The 20,746-nt window shown below is 37.3% G+C and overlaps 1 protein-coding gene across 1 annotated transcript in view; it reads left to right on the top strand.

Annotated features, from left to right (window-relative positions):
- The window catches only part of EXOC2 (exocyst complex component 2), a 126,689-nt gene extending 108,042 nt beyond the window's left edge, over window positions 1-18,647 (top strand). Inside the window, exons 25-29 of the mRNA XM_030944161.1 lie at window positions 7,818-7,873; window positions 10,860-10,982; window positions 13,237-13,298; window positions 15,119-15,178; window positions 17,084-18,647. Coding sequence (XP_030800021.1) covers window positions 7,818-7,873; window positions 10,860-10,982; window positions 13,237-13,298; window positions 15,119-15,178; window positions 17,084-17,177 — 395 coding nt within the window. The 3' untranslated portion in view covers window positions 17,178-18,647. The remainder of the gene's footprint in view (window positions 1-7,817; window positions 7,874-10,859; window positions 10,983-13,236; window positions 13,299-15,118; window positions 15,179-17,083) is intronic.
- Window positions 18,648-20,746: the final 2,099 nt, after the last annotated feature.

The raw sequence follows: 20,746 nt of genomic DNA, 5'->3' as shown, positions 1-20,746 counted from the left end.
GTCTCTACTTTTTTAATATATATATTTTTTTAGCATCTGTGGGGTGTCAGGTTAGATGATATCACTGTGTGGGTGGGGGCACTTCAGTAAAATAGCATGAAATACTCATATAACAGTGCTGTAGTTCATGGAAGGTTTATGCATGCAAACAAGTTAGGCTTCTGTCTGTTCCTATAGGTTAGGGAACTATCTTGCAAGGTGCAGGCTCCTTGGAAATTAAAAGACTACTTTTCTAAATGGGATATCACATTTACTGTAGAAATTGCAAGTAGTTGCTAGCTTTCAAAATAATTTTCCAGAAACATTAAATAATTTAGGGCATTTTCTAATGAGGCAAGTACAGTTTGTTGTTCTGGGAACATACAAGGTTAAACAGACTATCAGTCACATTAAACTTTCCCTGGTTATAAATATTAGATTTCTGAATAGTTTTGAGGGCAAACACCTTTCTTCGAATGCATTTAATGCAGCCTCAGGCATGCTGTGCAGTTGGTTCTCATAGATAAATGTCAGCCTTTTTCTTGTCATCCTGGGCACTTCATTCTAAATCCAAATTGGTCTATTTTTTTTTCAAATCCAAGTTAAATGCTCTTAAAAATTCAAGTAATAAGTTTATTCCTACAAAAGGAATATTCCTTCATTAGTACCTTCCCAATACCAACATAATGTAAACTGGTTTTTGCTATCTGTACTTCATAGTCCAGTACCCTGAGTCTCTGAAATACTTTACATGTAAGGTGCATTATAAGTCATGTTTATTTGGAATTCTGCAGCCTAAAAATAAAAATATTTTGGTGTTCATTTGAATTTTCACTTTTAGTCTGTGCTGCTTCCTGTTCATTTCTTGGGATAAGGTAGTTGATAGATCTTTGCACGCACTGGAGCTTCAGACAGTGATCTGTAAGTATGGGAAGCCTGGAGTTATCTGTAGATCTTGTAAATTAAAATTTTTCTACCAAGACACATCTGCACAGTTAACCTTTTTTTTAAATTGTTCCAGCAGCTTTTGCATGGAGGCAGTGCTGACTGCCCTACTGACCTGCTGTGACCTCAGACAGTGTTTTACTCTGTAGAACCTCTTCCCCCTCCCACCCATTCTGCCTTACCTGTGTAAATGTTTGGGGTTTGGAAAGAGATTACTTGATTTTAGCTGGAGGTTATTGTTTAGGTTAGATTAAAAAGTGAAATTCTGTGGGGTGTGAATGGGGCAGCTTGGTTTATCAGGAGACATCCATCTAAGCTTGAAACTCCCACATGGACTGCATGGGCATGATGGGGCTCACTTGGTGTGTTGCAGAGCACAGTCTGCCTTTTCAAGAGCTGCAGAAATACAAGTTGTTGTCTGCCATCCCAAAAGGAATCCTGCTAGCCCCTAGCACTGCTTCTGTAACAGGAGTTGCATTGGGGAAGAATGTGACCACGCTAGAAATTGTGCCAGGATAATTTTAGTTAAAGCAGGCATCAAATACTGCTATTGCAGGTGCAATGCAGCCAGAACTTAGAGGAAACTTAACAGTTAAAATCAGACTGTTTAAAGAAGTTACATCCACATGGCTTTGGATACCATTCATGAGTTTCTTTTTTAATGTGCAATACGCAGCACTGATTAACGACTTGCAGGAGGTGTGTGCAGCTTTTTTTTCCCCAACAGTTTCACATAGCAGATTAAAAACTTACAGAAGAGCTGCGGGAGCTTAACTGACATACAGTTCAGAACACTTTGAGTGTGACTTGCTGTAAAGTTTGGCATGATATATCTGAAGCTTAGAAATTAACATTTCCAATACCCTTTTGCTTTAATTTGGCAGTAGAATGTAATGTAACTAAAAAGAATATATATCAAAAAGTTTAAAAGCCAGTTCCTTCATTAGAACAGAGCAGATTAAATAATTTTTTGCATTCACCCTCCTCTAGCAAATGGAATGTCCAGGAACAGGCAATTATTGTTGTTCTGCAGCTAGGTATGAAAAATATTAACCTCTTTGGATCACCAAATTCTGTACGTTGTTTTGTTGGGTTTTTTTTAAAGTTTTCATTAAAAACTAATCAGGAAAAAGGTTTCAGACTGATTGACTGTTACTGGCGTAACCCACCAAACAGAACAATAAATTGTAAAAACTACTGCGTACAATTGGATGTGTCTTAAAATGCAAAATTTCAGACTCCCAGGCATCAATTTTCCTATCTCTACCAAGTCATGCTCAAGCCTCTAGGCCAGCAAATTTAGTGCTCTCTTTTCAGAAGCACTACGAAGCATTGCTACCACCAGCAGTGGTTGCTTGCCCAGTTAAGTATTGACCTCCTACAGAATGATCTCAGAATGCTCCTTGTTGTTCCTAAATTGGTGGCTCTGTGCCTACCCAACACTCATTTCTGAGCTTAGGTTTCTAATAAGTCAGTCAACTCAGTCATGAAACAGGACTGGTAGCTTAGTCAATGTATTAAGAGCTATTCAGTCTTCTCTGCTTTATTAAAAAAAAAATTAGCAGCTGTCAAACTGTAGAATTTCCTGTGGATGGCTTTTCTAGCTCCTCTAGAAAGGAACAGTACCTTTCAGTATTCCTGCATGATTTCTTTTTAACTAAATTTGCCTTTTTTCTCTTTTTTTTTTTGATCCTTCATAGCCTCTCATCCTCATGTCTGGTTTACTGCTGATAAGCAGAGGTACCTGCTGACATCACCTGCTTTTTCTAAACAGTTATGTGCATTTATCCTCTCCTCCTCCTTTTTGCACAAGAGGCAAGCTAAAAGGCTGTCTTGGTGAGAAGCAGCAGCAAGGTTGGATTCCCAGCTGTCCATCTTAAATGGGATTCCAATCTCGCAAAAGTTAAGTGTGTCAAACCCCATCTGCCTGGGTTAATGTTTCCTGTGTGTTTCAGTTGTCCTCACTGAACTTGAGCTCATTCTTTGAACTCGAGTCTGCAGAAGGCTTAAAAAATGTTTGAAGCTCATATCATCCTTCACACTATCAATTTACTGTAGAAGGACTGGGAACATTTGAAGACCCAAGTTAGCTTCTGTCACAGAAGGAGCAGCCAGATGAGTTCTGTTTTACTGTGTGTGCAACCTTTGCTCTTTTCTTGCATGCAAGTTTTTTAGCCTCTCTGTGTTTTAGAATTACACATGTGTTATTGGAGTCCCAGCTCTTTCATGCTTATTCAGTCACTTTGGGGGTTTCGTAGTATAACGATGTCATATAAGTACTTGGGGGAAACATATCTCTGAGAACTAACTACAAGTGGGACAACTGGTAGCACTACACCATCTCAAGATCTCCTGAATGACTCCTGTATTGGCAAGCTAAAAGTTTGGTTTCTGTTACTCCTCAGAACCACAAACCTTTTTCCCTTCTGCTTTTCCCATCATTCACACAGTCATCCATGCTACAGCTTTACAGTGTTGCTAAAATTGCTTTGAAATGTAGACTGACACATTAAAGTTGTAAACAAAAAAAAATAAAAAGAATAAAATTATTAGGTGGTGTAAACTGGAGATTAATGGATGATTTTGTTATCTATTTCTCTGTTAAAAAGTACAGTGGAGAGTCCAAAATTGGAAGATGCTATTTTAAAGTTTCTGTCAGCCATTGTGACAGTTGATGGCTGAAATTGTCCTTCATTTTTATTTCTTAAGTCTTCCCATTCATTTTTCTTTAGAGCAATGCTGGGTCTTTGTTAGTGGCAGCTAGAATTCCAGCAAGTCAGTCTTTGGTATTAAGAATAGAGTGGGAGTGGAATGCATTTATGTTGTAACAGAATAATAACATTTTCCTCAGAGAAATTGCAAGGGCTTGTTGAGACTTTCTATAACACATTTCTGTCAGAAGCAGTGGAAAGGCATTGTATTTGTCCTTCAATATGCTAAATAAGAGGTATTTTAGACTTAAGAATGTTATGTTTCACTTGATTAGCCTAATAGTTGCAATCTACAGTTACATGGTGTATTAGCTTTCAGTGCTGTATAATAGGACTGGCAGCATGGTGTCCCAAAAACTGTAATTGCGTGGGCTGCTGAACAGTTGTAGAGAAAGCTGCACAAAAATTCTATTCTAGACAGAATTTTTTCATTTTGAAATGAATTTCACAACAAATTCACAGTTGGATGCCACTGCTTGTATTTCTAATGAATCACATTCCAGAAAAGTAATACTTTGCTTCAGCAAAGCCTGCCACAAACAGTACAGTGATATAAATCAGAAATGGGATATTTTTTAATTGTAACTTTTCAAAATATAGTACAGGTATTAACTATGCCTGCAGGCCATGACATTCTGATATGTTTGGCTTGGTCTTCATATCCAAAAATTAAATCCTTCACAAATAAAACAAAAGGGAGGGCTGGGGAGAAATGCCCTTTTTACTTATGTTCTATTTGTGGTAGGAAAATGACCCCTCCCGACAGAAATGATTGTCATAAGCCACATCTTTCATAGCTCAGTTAGAGCAAACCTTTACACAGTGACCTTTAATTTCCAACCTAAGTTCACTGATGGCCAGTTCATTTATACCATCCTTTCTTTCTTACTTGTGCCTATGTTATTCTTCACCTTGTGCAGTTCTCCCTTCTTTCCCTGTCTGGTTCCACTAACTGGAATTTTTAGAGTGCGGTTGCATGTTCTTTCTGTCTTTGGCTTGTTTAGTTTACCAAGGCAAGGTCTTCCAGGTTATTAAATGCTGCAATTAAGGCAACTGCAGTTTCATATACATAGACTGTCTCTAAACTGCATAGCTTTGCACAGTTTGTGCTGAATTATTTGCTCTTAAATTGTAAAAGCTGTTGAAGAAACTGAAGAAATATTTATGCTGGTATTGAGCTCCCTCATCTGCAGTCATTGCAGGACTGAGCCTGCTATGAAAGATCAGGAACACCTAATTATTTCTTTCAATCCCAGTAGCACTTATCGCCTTTAAGTTCTTAGCTCACCCATTCGTCCTTGTGTGTGGTACAAGGATGGAAGATAAAATATGTATGCTTATGCCCTTTCACTGAGGTTTAAGTTAACAATTTTATCATGCAGCTGGGATAGGCTAACAATATGCAATACTAAACTGCTCTCTCTTCATTTTTACCATAGCTTCCATCTCCATTCCATTTACTGAATTGATTCTGAGCTCTGACATAAATGACCATTTTACCTTAGCTGAGAACCATCAGGCAATGGTGTTCAATGCCTGGTGCTAATGTTGCTGATATTAGTATTTCATGCTTTTAGAAATTAACAGTACTTAGGTAGTTATAGCAGTGATGGCAACTTGGTAACTAACTCTTCATGAAATATGTTATGGAAAGTTTCTGCAGATAGAGTGATAGGCAGCTTTTACTAGCACAGTCAAAAGCTGTTTCATTTAAGTGCTTGCAGCAGCAGACAGAACTAGCAGCTCCTACCTGAAGCCAAGTTGCACAAATGTGTGAGAAGAGGTTTGCTACCTCGGGGGTTTAGGTGGGATAGTTGGGAAATGAGGATTCTTCCTTGGAACCACATCACCCTCTTAGACAACCCATTTCAGTCTCTATCCAGTCCAGCTTTTCACTCACCTCCTTGATAACATTTCTTCCCAGCTCAGCCTGCTGGCCACCTCTGCAGGAGACACACGTGCCCTGTCTGTTTGACATGGCAGCCCCCTCTCTGTACTTTCCTTACTGCTCCCCAGCAGTAGCAGGGGTTGAGTGAGATACTTCATTAGGGGACGCTCAGTTGGGCCAGACATGCTGCTTAGGTCACAACTGAAATTTTGATTGACTAAGGAACATGCTGTGGCAGTGCTCAGGTATCCCTAGAGAAGGGAAACTGTCAAAGTCTTAATCTTGTGCAGCCTTTGTGCAAAAGTAAAATCAAAGTTTCCACATGAAAGATCCTGCTGTCATAAGATGAGGCTGGGAGGCAGCCAAAAGCTGAATACTGCATAGGTTTGCAGACCAAAAGCAACATTTTGCACCCTGAGGTTAACTGCAAACCAGCTCCCAAATTCACCCTGATGTGATATGCATACCATTGTTCAGTGTCTGGTCAAGTTGTATTTGTTTCTGGGGTGTGATAGAAGTTTTGACCTCTGTGATATGAAGTATGCAGAGGATTTAAATGGGGGCAGAGTGAAGTAAAAGAAGGAAAACAGTACAAGAGGAAAAAGGAAGGGGGTGTTGCATTTCCACATCTACCTGTGATCTTTTGGTGTGGTTCGAGTATTGGTGTGTAACATTCTTGCTTTGTTTTGCAAGGTTACAGGGCAGGAGGAAAAAAGTCAGTTTCATAAAATTTCTGGTGTTGCTTTATTCCTCCCTCACTTCCTTGCTAAGATGAAAGAAATTTTAGGTTTGCAAGCTGCTATACGATACAGTTCGACTTATCTTTGGGTTAATTTAAACGGAGAAAAACTACTGCGATTTTCAAGGGGAAGAATAAAGGTAAAGAGAAAAGGCACTAGAGATGTTTTGGAATGTGTGGAGAAAGGCTTGTCTTTTTCTGACATCCAGCCTGCATCCCATTGCACATCCTAGATGCTTGTTCCTCATGCAAGACAGTCCTGTGCTGTCAAGGACAGGTCATCCTTGTGTCCTGCTTTTATAAAATTTTTATCCCTAATTGTTTATCAAAGAAAAAGTGTCACCTTCTTAGATCTTGAGGCAAGTTCTGGGATCAATGGTTAAAGACATGATCTCGGGTAACTCCTTTTAAAGCTGCTTTTTGTAGCAAGACTAAGTTTCTGCATCGGTGTTATCTGAGGAAAGGTGGAGCAAGTAAGATGAACTGATTAAAGGTTCACTTTGTAATTTTTATAGCATTAGCCTTAATCACACTGTGATCTCTGACCTGTGTGGTCTCACTAGTCTTTGTCCATGATTCTTGTATTTTACTGTCAACTGACTATATTGAAGGGAAGGATGGGGTCATTGCACTTTCTCTCTCTCTAATCAAAATCAGAACTTGAGATCATATGGATCACTAAGCCTCTCTCGTTACTTTGTTTGTACTTACAGCATTTGTACATACTTTAATGAGTTGAATGCTTTCTAATTTTCCTTTGCCTACAGAGTGAATGAAAACAAGTGAGGCAATTTTAGATTTTTGCCTGTCTTAAATCTTAGATGACTGGAGTACAGGCTGGGAAAGTTACAGCAGCAGAGAGTACTAAGAGCCTGTCCTAACTAAAGCACATGCTGCTGGATGTTCTGTTTAGAATTCACTTCTTAGTGTAAATTGACAAGTGTTTCATAAGCTTGGCAAGAAAATGCTTATTTAACTTCTCCACCTTCCCCAAAAGGAAATTTCTACTAAGGCATGACATCTCCTATAAACTGCCATGAGTAATATATTCTGAACCGCTTTCAGATAAACAAGAGACCTTGCTATTCCTATCTGTAATAATTCACAGATAGAGAAGCTGATAAAGTAGTAAGATCTTGAAGACTGTTATACAAACAAAACCTCTTGACTTTGTTCTTTAGAACTTACCAAACTGTGGTGCATGTTCTGTGCTATGGTGTGTGTATTCTAGCAAAGCATCCAGAATGTATTTCTTAATAATACTGGTTTTTTATTAAATTGCAAAGTTGGTGAAATTATCTTGCTAGAGAAGAATACTAAAACAGGAACCTACTGGCTTTTTTTAACCTTCTGCTGTAAGGAAATGTGCCTTTCTCCATTTGATTTGAAAAAGGAAATAGTCTGGTGGTGTGGCTATGGAACTTTCTCTTTCTGCCTCTGATTGCAAAAGTAGTAGTAAAAAATGAAAATAAAAAGTACAGTATTGAACAGCAGAATATTATGGTGGTGTTGAGACAACAGAATGAAAGTAATTATTTTGTTTCTCTTGTTTCAGGTGTCAGAAATTACTTGAAAGAAGCATTAGTGAATATCATTGCTGTGCATGCAGAGGTGAGGAGAAACTTCAGATCATTTCATGCTTAAATTCATATTATTTCAGTGTACTTTTACTGGTAAATCCCAGATTTTTTCGTTATCTAAGTTCTTCATTATAGATGTGGTTTAGATTAGGTTTAGCCAACCTGTTATGCAACTGGTAACTTTTTTTTATGGGCAGAAGGAGATGAGTAGTTCCTGTTTATCCTCTCTAACACTCCATTACACCTTTTTTGTCTCCATTATCTGATAAGGAGGAAAGCCAAATGCTAAAGTTAAATTCTCCCTTTCCTTGTAGATAATATATAGATATATAGCTAGTTATGATGCTCTTTCTCGGATTATCTTTATTTTCCAAAACATCTGTAAATTAACTTCTGTTCACCTTGAAGGAAATGTTCAACACATGCCACTCAGTGAAAAGCCAATATATGTCAGTCTTCTACATACAATGGAAATAGGAAACCTAAACACAGAAAGTTTTACAGTCTGTAAGCACAAATACTGCTTGAAATACCTAAGTAGGTAATGGCTACCTAGGCTAAGGAGTGCACGTTAAAACATTGCTTATAACATAGTAAGCTTGCAGGGCCTACAATTATTTAGCTTTTTGGGATTGTATGCAGGAATTTTCTATGGTTCTTTAAGTTAGAGCTTGTGTTTTACATAATCACTCCTCAAGAGTGTTAACAGATTATTGTTACTCCTGGTAGAAGCATTGGTAGTAGTATTACTCAAACCTTCCAAAATACCACAAGTATGGCTGCTCTGCCTTTTCCCTGCAATTAAAATATAATGAGAATCACTTGAGGCTTTTACTTATCTTATTCCTTCTTAAATTACAAGGATTCATATATATTAGAATATTTTCAGGAACTTCAAGTTTGACTTGCAGTATTTTTTATACTATTTCAGTGTTAAATTATAGCAGAAGCATTTCCACAGAAGCGTTGTGATTTTACCAAATGCTTCCAAATGAGGAAATAAGAAACACTAAAAACATATACCAACATGATACCAATTTTAAATAATGTTTTTCAGTGTAGTGGAAATTTATTAAAATGGAAATTAGAGGCTTTGCTTTAAAAAATTCAAAGTAATTTGTGACTTATTGAGCTAGGCTTGTAAACATGCATGCTTGTTAAAATGCTGCAGCAGAAAGGTGCATTGCTGTGCTCTCTTTATTGAGACCGATACTGATTCTGGCCTAAATAGCATTGCCTCTTAAATTTCTAGATGTGAAATATACAGAAACATGAGAACGTGTGTCAAGACGAAACTCCCATTTCCACTGGTGAAATTCTGTTAAGCTGGGTCAGGTTTAAGTTTAGTTAGCTAGGCAGCAAGTTTCTGTATTTTGAAGCAGCAAAAATTAACTATCAGATGAACAGCAAGGATAGACTGAAATGGAAAGAAAATCGTTTCTCTACCTTTGAATTCAAATCTAGCTGAAATCAAAATAAGAGCTTCTTACTGCAAATTTGTGATGATTCACCCTTGCTGACAATTATTTTTCCTGGATTCTGTAAAGTAACTTCAGGAGTGCTCATTGCAGGCAGAAATATTCTCTTCCCAGCAGAAGACCTTTGGGCATGTTCCTGGTATGTTTGTGTTGAATTGATCAGCAGTGTTTGGTGCTGAATAAGATGACCTCTTTCCAGCACTGGTAACAGCTGATAGCTGACATTTGTGGCGTCAGTGTGCTTGGCCTGTGGTGCAGACCTGCCTTTTGGAATGATCAGCCTTATGGGATACCTGCTACACAATTCTTTATTTAAATCCCTGAAAACTCTGTAGGAATCTTTCTTTCTTTGTTTTTTTTTCTCGTTGATTTTTACACATATATATTAATATCTTCTGTCAGTTACTAAATTTCTTTGTCAGACATGGGATCTAAACTTTGTGTAAAAGCAAAGGTATTCCAGCAAACAATCCACTACTTAATTCTTTAGAATTTTTCAAAGCAGAAAGTGGGAAATGTTTCAAAACTTTATACATCTCATTTTCCTTCTTTTACCACTCCAGTCACATACTTAAGGTTACATAAACCACTCCAGCTTCATGTGTCATCTTCTCTCCCAGGCCTGTGCAGTTTAATGCAGCTTTATCATCACCTTTAAGCTTTGACACAAGTTTGGTGTGTCTAACCTATAATCTCACTTCCTCCTATATTCCAACCTCTTGGCCTGCATTTTCCCGAATTCATTATAGAAAAATCATACTTTCTTTTTTTTTAAATCCACAACAATTTCTCACTTCTGTAAAACTCCCTTTAAGGAAGATTGATCTCTTCATACTTTGCTTCAAGCATAGATTTAATAACTTTGTGTTGCAGTTACTATTCTGAATATGCGACTTTTAAGAGTTATACAAATAAGTGGTTAAAATGGTTTTGATGCATGGGAAAACCAGTAAGGTTTAAAATTTTTTGCCAGGGAACTAATAAATGGCAGCAGTGGCAGAGTCTAAAAGAAAATCCATTGACACCCTCATACTCACACAGGCTGTCAAACATTTATCTTTACCACAGAATATAACAACACTAGCCATTCAACAGTGGTCAGATATAAAGGAGTCTAGAAGAAATAGCAAAATATATGAGTAAGGAGTGGCTGAATGTGTAACTGTCAGTCAGATACACAACTCTGAATTAAAGGCTGTATCTACAAGACAGCAGTCTGTCTACAGCCACCTGAGTATCTGCATCTATCAGCCAAAAGCACATATTTTGAAATTTAGCTGCTTTTTGGAATAGCCAAAAAGCAGCTAAACTTCAAAATGTTCAAATTTGCTGTTACCAGCGGGGATTGGTTGAAGTGCAGGGCAAGCATCAAAAGACATCCTTCATATTCTAGTGTCTTTTGAATTTTTGGTATATTGATAAAAATGAAGGAGACCTTTCAGTCAAAGAGGTTTATGTTTTTTTATTGAAATGTTAGTATTGGAAATATTTCTGTTAATGCAGGTGTTGTGCTCATGGTTCTTCTTTCATTAAACTTAGGTGTTTACCATTTCCAAAGACTTAGTTCCTCGGGTAATGTCAAGGGTTGTAGAAGCAGTCTCTGAAGAACTGAGTCGACTGATGCAGTGTGTTTCATCCTTCAGCAAAAATGGAGCTTTACAGGTACCTGAATACTTTGTACTGTCAAACATCTGAATGTAGAAAACTGAGAATAACAGACAGAGGTATAATCTGGGTATTCGATTTACTGTAGCAGTGAAAGCAAGGAGATAAAAAGGATTAGTTTACAACCTATTTCAGATTTATGAATGAATACCCTTTGGGATACTGGTTCTTGGGTTTATTATATTTTAGGGTTATCTTTGTGTTAGACAGCATTAAAAGGCTACCTATATTCTATGAAATAAAAAGCATCATAGTGGTATCTCTTTGAAATGTTGTCAAATATTCTCTTTGGCCTGACATAAAAAATCACTTTAAAAGCAAAAAACAATGTAGTGGTATTTTGAGATTTAAAAATCCCTAAAACAGGAGGCAGTAGGATCTTGTAAGACTTTGCAGGACTAGTCACTAATTTGTTTTACTCTCTCTACAATACCATGTTGTTGTAACATAGGCAGAATAGCTTTGCTGTGTTTATTTACAGCCAGATTGGTGTTGCTATTGGGTAAGCTTTAAAGCACTCTAAGAAAAACACTTGTTTATAAAAAATCCCTTTGAGTCAGATTGCTATGGCAGTAACAGAAAAAGAGCAAACTCCTTATTTTCATTGTACATGACAGCATTCTTGCATTATGATGGGAAAATAATATCCAGTGGTAAGCCTTGTTTTCCAGTTGCTGCTAGTAATGGCGTTGGACGGAGAATTAGTGTAGGAAGATCACAGCCAAGTGATTGACTCTGTATTTAAACCAAATCCATGAATAACAACAAAGCTATGCCTATATCCCTTTTGTCTGGTTAAGCAACCCACTGTAGGGACTTGCTGCCTAAGTCGGTAATTGAAAGGCTTTTCTCTCCTTACTGTAAGTTTGTCACTCATGGTCATTTTCTGTTCCTCTGAACATGGAAAATCCTGTCTGACAGACAGCAGCATGAGAGTCATCCAAGCCTTGCTAGGCTGAGCAAAAAATTCACATTCAAGCCTCACTCTGTATTCCCACATCCCATGACCCACAATTTTGCAGGGCTCACCCTTCCACCAGGTTCACTTAGGCTTGGTGGTACTTGAGAAGGGGGTAGTGTTACCTCCTAAAATGTAGAAAAGACTCCAGAATCTTAGGCATAGGACTTCAAAAAGTCCACAACTCCTGAGCTTGGAGCACTATACAAAAAGAGGTTAAATATGGTGTGTTGAGAAAAGCATTTCTGATGAGTATAAAATTTGGGGTGGCTATGTTATATTTTGTGCCAGAAAGTTCTAGCTCTAAAAAAGCATAAATTTTACCGGTCTTCCTACCTAGAGGAGGGATGAGGGAGATACCTAAAAGCCAAAGACTTTCATTAGAAGTGGAATTAGTTGTCTGTGTTGCATTGTTAAAAGTTTTGGTTTGGAAGATTAATGTTGTGTATAAATGTAGATCAGTTACTGTAATATCTAACTGGATTAAATTTCATATTTATGCTTAAAAGAACAAAATGTTAATTTTTATGAAGTTCACTTTGTATTTTTAGATGAAATTATTTCATGGTCTCTCGCAGAATGTTTCTATTTCATATAAAAGTTGTGAAGATAATGCTTGCTTTTCAAAAGACCAATGGATGATCTATGAAGTTTGTTCAATCTATGAGTTCAGTCTCCTCCACAGCTTGCCTAAGTGAAAATTAATACCTGGGCACACAGTACAGTGCAGGAATAAAATCCCCAAGGTCTTGTGCCCGTCAGGTGACACAAAAGAAACAAAGTACAATCATTCTGCTTCCTCATCTGATGGAAAAAAATAAATTCACCAGAAGAACCGAGCACAAAATGTGTATTGAGAGATTTTTGTACTTTTGTTTTTCCTTTCTCCCTGGATAAGCAGTGTGGTGAGAAGTTAAGCTCACTGTATTTAATTAAAAAAATAAGAAAAAAAAATTGCATCTGTCTTTCTATCATAGTACAGAAAAGGTAAAACAGAACTGAAGATTTGTTACAGTTACTGAGAGACAAACCAGTGTTTTTTGACTGCTACACAGTGACCATGTAAACTGTTTGACTTGAATCAAAAGTATGAAATTGTTCCTTTGAGCAGTCTCCTGACAGAGTAGCATGGCAACAAAGAATACAGGAAATAAACTGTTAAAAGCCAAGGCTGCTTACAAGGCAGCGTGCAATAGTATTTGCCTCTTAAGAAGGGGAAGCTTTGGGATACTTGTATCCACTTGGGGAAAGGGCATTGTGTCATTGTTTCAATATTTTTATTTCTGTCTTTAGGCAAAACTTGAAATCTGTGCATTGAGGGATACCGTGGCCATATACCTAACACCTGAAAGCAAGTAAGATGTGCTGTAATGTCACTTTTTGCAGTGTAATGGAATCCTTGGTAAACATGCAAAAACACATACTGTAAATTTAGAATGAGGGAATTTTGCTTCAAATAGAATATGTGATCTACTGTGTAAATATACAAAAACCAGATGCCTAGCAAGATTTTATCAGTTGAAAGAAAATAGGGAGTTTTTGTTGTTTTTGACTTGGGCTTTTAGACACAAACCAATATTTGCCACCAAAAACAAATTGTAAAACTTCTTAACAGCAGTACAGCTGGTGAGGATAATTATACTAAAGCCAGACACAAGCAGATTTTGATGAGTTTTATCTAGTTTTTCACAGTAACCTCATAAAACATAACCTGCCAGATTCATCAGGGGGACTACAGATCCAGATACTGGCAGGGTCCCCTTATAGGGATATGGAGAACTAGGGCTCTCCATAGGCTTATATAATACCCTGCTCCTTCTCCACATACCTAATCAGGCAAAGGGAATTCAGCTTCACACTCTCTCCTAGAGTCAATGCCTTCAAAAGTCTTTCAGCAATTTATCATTTCTCACTGAGGCAAGACCAAAGATAAATAGTGTGGGGGACACTCACACACATTAATATAAAGGGAGAAGGAAAAGAATTAGCACCATCAATGGTTGATGCAGCCAAGGCATCTAAAAACAGGCTATGATAGCTCTCAGCAGTTTTGAGTGAAGCTGAATGATTGAAATTCCTAGGTAATTATGGTGGGGATTGGATATGGGCAGATTCATTCATTATTTTAATTACCTTCACCTCTTTTAAGATTGGCATTATATGCCCCTGCAGGTGGTAATTTGATCATCTTACAAATCAGCAGTTTTGTAGGAGACACTGCAGTCTTAATGTGTCTTCATAGAGTCACACATAGTGTCCCCTGGTGTCACTGCATTCCAATTCAGAGTACTCACTTCCCTACTCTGATAGTGGCAAAGGCCTCTAAAAGAAAAACTACTAGAAGAAAACTACTTGGCACAGGCTCAGGTTGGATAAAATCGAAATTATATTGTCTGTAATAGGGCAAAGTACAGTGAACCCTGAAAGCCAGAGTTTCATAGAGGTTTTTTGTTGCTGGACTTGGAACTAGTAGTAGTTGCCATAAGTCACCATATTAATCTTTTGCTGACAAGATTCTACCTATCTGTGCAGGTCCTGCATTGTTCCCTCATATCTGTTCCACTCCTGTTGCCCACAGTGGGCTGGGAACCCCATCTTTGGAGTTACTCAACACTTGACTGGATAATGGCCCAAAGAATCCTCCTCTAACCTTGAAATCAGCCCGGCTTTGAGATCAGGGTTGGACCTTCCAAACTAAAACATTCTATGACTCTATGTTACCTCAATGCAAACCCACTGGAATACTCTTGCTAGGCACCCTTGTGTAAGGCAGAATGCAGTGGTCTGTCTGCTTAGGGACAGAGAGACAAAATCAATGTTTTATCTGTTCTTCAAACACTGATGCTCACTTAGTTTTAGGCAGAAGGCAGGCTGGCCTCTACCTGTTAATTTTTGAATAGTCCAGGATGTGACAGTCTTCAGTGAGCTGCTGATTTAACATTTCCTGTTAATGTATGATGTACATCACATTAGGAATATCAAGATACATGCCTGACCCCATGACTATTTTATGTTCAATTTGCATATGGATGTCAGGTCTCAGGTAAATATTTTGTCAATTTATTGAAAAAAAGTATGGATAAAATATAGCATCTTTCCATAGGATTTATAGAGAGAAACTGTAAATGCTGAGTCTTGTACTAGCAGAATATGAGTATTTTTGTTTTCCTTGCAGATCAAGCTTTAAGCAAGCTTTGGAAGTCTTGCCTCAGCTCTCAAGTGGAACTGACAGAAAGTGAGTACAATGCACCCTCTTGTTTCCTTTATGGTCTTTGGAGCCACTTTGCTTTTTACTCTTGTAAGAAAATTCTGTTATAAAAGGGTTAACTTTCACCATGTTTGACCCTTCTGAATTACAGAGCAGAAGCCTTTTTGGACAGAGTCAGGAAAAAGCTCGGTCCTTGCCTTGTTCATGGCCTATTAAATTACTCAGAGGAGCCAATGGCTTTGTGACATATCCTGCTTGCCCATCCTATCTTCTCAGTTCAGTGCAGCTTTGAAATTTGTCTTGTAGTATCTGTCTTCTTTAGCTGTCCTTGTTAATCTTAAGGTTTCTGTGAGTTCCATTGTATTGTTTTACTGAATTTAGTAGCAATTAAAAAAATGGCCAAGAACAAAGTTCAGGCTTTTGCAAGCTGATGTATGGGGAACTCATAAAACTGGTGTGTTTCCTTTCAAAAACAAATAAGGAGGGTCTGTGGCTCTTTCTTAACATCAGGAAGAGGAATTTTGGGTTCTTCCTTTTCCAGCACCACAACCTTTGACAAACAGCCAGATACCTGATAGTCAATTTTACAATCACAGCATAATGAAGAGTACAACTAGGACAGATTTGTAATGAGTAGAGTAGTGTAAGTATAGATGGTTTGAACTAGAGATTGGTTTCATTGTACTTTCCTGCATCAAATCAGTTTGCATTTAGCAGTCAGAATTTAGAATATTTTGTAGACACATAAAGAGACTGTGCAACTCATGGTCTGTGGTCTGTGCTTTCTTCCAGATGTCCTCTGTCTATGTAGTCAAACCTGCTCTTCTCTAGGCGCAACAAGTCTCAAGATATCTCCTTATCTTACTTAGCTCTTATGCTTTATTAAAGTTAAAAATCAGTTTTGAGTAGGGAGAGATCTTTTAACTCACATTTTCCAAAACATCTGTAGAATTTTTTTTTCACTTAGTCACAAGCATCTGAGCTTCATGAGACAAATGAGAATCAAGAACTGCATCATTATTACATCTGCCTCAGTGTTTTGAGCCCCACACAGTGCAGAACTCGTTCTGTTTCCCAGGTCACTACATGGCAATTGTCATTTTTCCAGGCAGCTCATTGTAATGTACCTGTATTTGTGTACAATAACGCATTTGTGCTCTGACTGAGAGCTGTTTGTGTGTGTTCATTCACAATCACTACTATGATGCTAAATCACTACATGGACATGATCCTTTTCCAGAGGACCCACTGAGGAAGCAGATACTGATTTTCTGGTTTAAGTTGCTATTCATGGACTAATTTTTTGGGTTTTTTAACACACAGTGTAATTTTTTTTTCTGTTACTGGGCCGTTCAATAATGCAGCATGCCAAAAAGTTCAGGTGATACATGTCTGCCCTGTATGGCTTGCTTTTGAAATAGGGCAGAAAATTCAGAGATCACATTATTCCCTAGATTAAAGAGAAAATAAAAGACCCAGCCAAGACTGTGAAACAACTTGAAGCATCTCCAGTGTTACAATCAATATTTTCTACAACAGGCCCATCAACATCATTGCTCCCACATCTGTGGTTTGTGGATTATAATAAATACTATCCCCTGTGCGAGGTACTTTCTTGACAGCTGGGTAGATGTAAATTAACTATTGTTATGCCCCCAAATGAACTCATACACAAGTTATCTGTTAGAACAACATGACTGGTGAAATAATGTTTCTCCTAGAACAGTCATAATATCTCTGATCTTTCAATTGTAATACTTAAGAGAAATATACAAATACCTTCCAAAGACAAGGCTGAGAACCCAAATTTGCAATTCAGCTACACAAGAAAAGCAGACAGCTTACCTGAAGTCACAGACAGAATAATCAAAACTTGCAGTAATTGTTCCCTTTTCAGAATCTTCTAAATTTGTAACTGTTTTCCCTTTACAGGTTACTGGAAGAACTGCTAAACAAATTCAAAAGCAGCATGCACTTGCAGCTGACCTGTTTTCAAGCTTCTTCATCAGCCATGATGAAAACTTAGAGAACAACACAATGCACACAAATGTGCTTAAGCATTGTACATTTTCCTGGACTACTTCAATTCCTTTGAACACCCTAAAAAAGCTAAAAAGAATTCCACTGGAAAATAAATTGAGATACAACTTTCTCAGTAATGTTATGGGGTGTCCTGCTGAGTGAGAATTGTGTTCCTACATACTTTGATAAAATGGTTTTCTGTCTGCTGTATTTCACTCTGTGAAGGGAATTAAGTCAATTTTGTTTACATACACTTGTTCATGAAGAATATTCATTACTGTTCTGTAGTCTCAGTTTCACTTGTTAAAAATACATTGAAATGTATTTTTAGCAAATGTCAAATTTGAGTATTAGTCATGTTGTTCACTGTATCAATCTTAATTTCTAGGTGTAGAGTGATACTGAAGTGACTGGAAGACACAAATTCTATAAACTATTGAAAAGGATGTAATAAGCATTGCCCCCTAGAGCTGACTAATTAATGTCCAGATACCATATTAAGTACACTGCTCCTTTTACATTTAAAAATGGTGACTTTTTTTTTTCTGTTCTCATCGACAGTTTTGGTGTTTGGAAGTCTGATTTCTTGGGGGCTTTTATTCTCTTACCTATTTTTTAATTAAACATGTTGCTGCCTTTCATGTTTCTCCCTTCTATTTGACTGTTGATGGTAACCTTCACATCTGAAATCTGCTTTCATTGGCAATTAACAGAAAAGCACTCAGAGTTTATAAGATCAGTAGAAAAAATGTCCAGGTAAAATATCCTTGGTGTTAAGGAGTAGAATAGTTAATAGCTTCTCACATAGTAAGGAGGAGCACAATACATCATTTGTTTTGCTTCTTCCTTCTTACTCTTCTTGTCTTTCCTTGCTCTTACAGGCTTACTACCACTGTCTTCCTCATGTTAATCAGTCCTCTTTTCCTCTTTTCTCCACTAGTTATTGGATTTGTATGGGGGGAAATAGGGATTCAGGAAAGAACAGTTTTGCTGCCATTATTTTGGGGGGTAACAAATGGGTTTAATTTTATAACTGATAAAATGGTTTGAAATTAAATAATGCAATATAGTAATAATATCTTCTTTCTGTAATTACAGTCATTTTGGGTAAATCATTTCAGGAATAGTGCATAGTTTTCAAACAATTTCTTAATGTCAGCTCATATATTCTGCCAGTTCAATTATGTGCTTTAAAAATGCAGCATATAAGTCCTATAAAATATAATTTTGGAGAAAGTTTGATGCACACATAGTTACTTGTTAAAAAGTTTTGTGTAAGTAGTAGCAGCATGTTAAATGGAAGTGTCAGACTTCAAATATATGTTATTGTCATTAAGCACCTGGAGCAATGTTGTTTTGTTAAGTGTTGTCCATTCTGCAGTGGTCATAGTCTCAACTGCTGATATTAACAGAAATAGTCATCCAGTTCTGTAAAATATTTCACTTCAGAATAATAAAATGTTAATAAATATGGTCCAAAGCTCTTCTTGAATTCCTCACTTCCCAAGAAATACTATTCCTTTTTATTTTGCCAGTCTAGAATTTCTGTATTCATATCACACATGTTCTAAGTATTGAAAACCTGTTGTCTGTACTGTCTTAATATACGTTCAGACATCTCTTCATTGTAAGATCATTCTCTTACTCATCTTTTACTGCAGCAGCTTGTTGCTTGTCTTTAAAACCTGAAGTCAGACTTTTGTGTAGGTGCTTCTCTGAAGTAACTTACACATCAGAATATCTCGTTGATGGCAACGAGAATAATGTGGAATCGATCAAAACATTCCTTGAATCCCATCTGATATGAATGAATGTTCATAGTCAAGTCAGAGCACTGCTTTTGAATAAATCCACTTTGTGGGTTAAGGAAGTCAGTGAGCATCATGCTGCAACAGGAGGTATTGGAATCCCTTTGCATGGAATGTTGGGACTGCTGAAGCTTCATAGCCAATGTGCAGCAGGCTGCAGTTCCTCTGAAAAGAACATTAAGAAAACAAGAAGTGGTCAATGTGGGTTTTGCAATAAAAAACTGTTAGAAGATACAATTGAGTTTAAAAAGGGTTGTTGAAAGTGGGAAAAGACAGGGAGACCACACCAGAATACGCCATCAGTTACAGCTTGCAGAGAAGAGACGCAGCAAGGAAATCAAAGTAACAGAAGTGAAAGGCTCTGACATTTAAAGCAAGGTAAATGCTGAAAACAGTACAAGGGAAAATAAAGTGAATTATTACATGAACTTTGAACCTCTAGAAAGATCTAAAATTGATACAAACTGGAAAAAAATTGTCACTGAAATAAAAACCTAGAGTGCTTTATTTCTTACATAAGTGAAAAATATAGAAAGTAATAAGGCTGTAAAATATATCTGACTTAGAGACTTACAGGAAAATTCAACCATGATATGCTGTGTTGAGATATTCAGCCTCTGGAGATGTTGAGGCATTCTTCTCTTACTGTATTTTGACATTTATTTTGAATAGTCATGGGTAGTTCAAGAGGAAGGCAAAGAGGAAATAAAAAACAAATGCTGCATCAATATAATTAGGGAATGACACAGGAAAAATGTTTAATCCCCCTGTAAAGTGATCGGAAAAAAAATACGTAAATATAGGGAAAAGCCATTACATATCTGGGGGTTGACTTAATGGAATTACTCAAATAAGTAGCATGAAAGAATGAAGAAATCCTGTTCCTTCTCACTCACAAAAGGTTTTTTTAGTTGACATTCTTTAAAAATCATTTATGAAATGTGCTCATAGTGTGTCATTGTCCAAGTTTAACATCTTCCTATAGCTTTTTAAAAGCCACTTGGTTTATTAATATAGAAAGAACCACAGTCCTGCTACTTTTCATGCCTGTGCTGAATTTTAAGGATAAGAAAAGGCATAAGATGACTGAGGATCAGGCAGGTTGAATTCTGTGTGCTAAACCCCTTGCATCTTCCCAGGACTCTGAGCAGTTTAATTTCACTGTATGGCAACAGAGGAGGAAATAAGAAGCAGTTGTGCTTTGCAGGGGGCTTTTGGCTGCTCCGTAACGTGTTACTGTTGGCCTTGTAAAACAGGTCCAGTCTCTCTCAACCTTTGCCAAAACTATTGCATCTCCCTGAAGAGAGAGTACCTTATGGTGAAGGTGAGATTTTGTTTTGTTTTGTTTTCTACCCAGGCAGCATTTCTCCATCCAGAACCTAAAAAACATTTCTGAAGCACTGGCATGTTTCCCTGCTCTATTGGTAAGTAGTGAGATACAGATAGAATAGGCCTATGTATGTTCAGGGAAAAAAAAATAAGAATTTATTGTTGCTATAAAGGCAGAGGTAATGGCAATATTCTAAGATATCATGACAGAAGAATTTCATGTAGCTCTTTCACTGTTGAGCCTGAGAAGCAAAACATCCCTCACCTGCAAAAGTCTAATACTTAGCTAAGCGATGCCCTAAGAAATTTACCTTAAAAGTATTCACAAACTCGACTCCTTTTTAACATTGAATGTATTGAAATCCAACTCCTTTTTAATGTTGAAGGTACTGATAGGCATTTTCTGTTTCTAATCTAAGAGAAGGTAGAAGATTGC

The sequence above is a fragment of the Camarhynchus parvulus genome, chromosome 2, assembly GCF_901933205.1.
Source record: "Camarhynchus parvulus chromosome 2, STF_HiC, whole genome shotgun sequence".
Lineage (NCBI taxonomy): Eukaryota > Metazoa > Chordata > Aves > Passeriformes > Thraupidae > Camarhynchus > Camarhynchus parvulus.
This window is presented reverse-complemented; position numbering and strand designations above follow the sequence as displayed.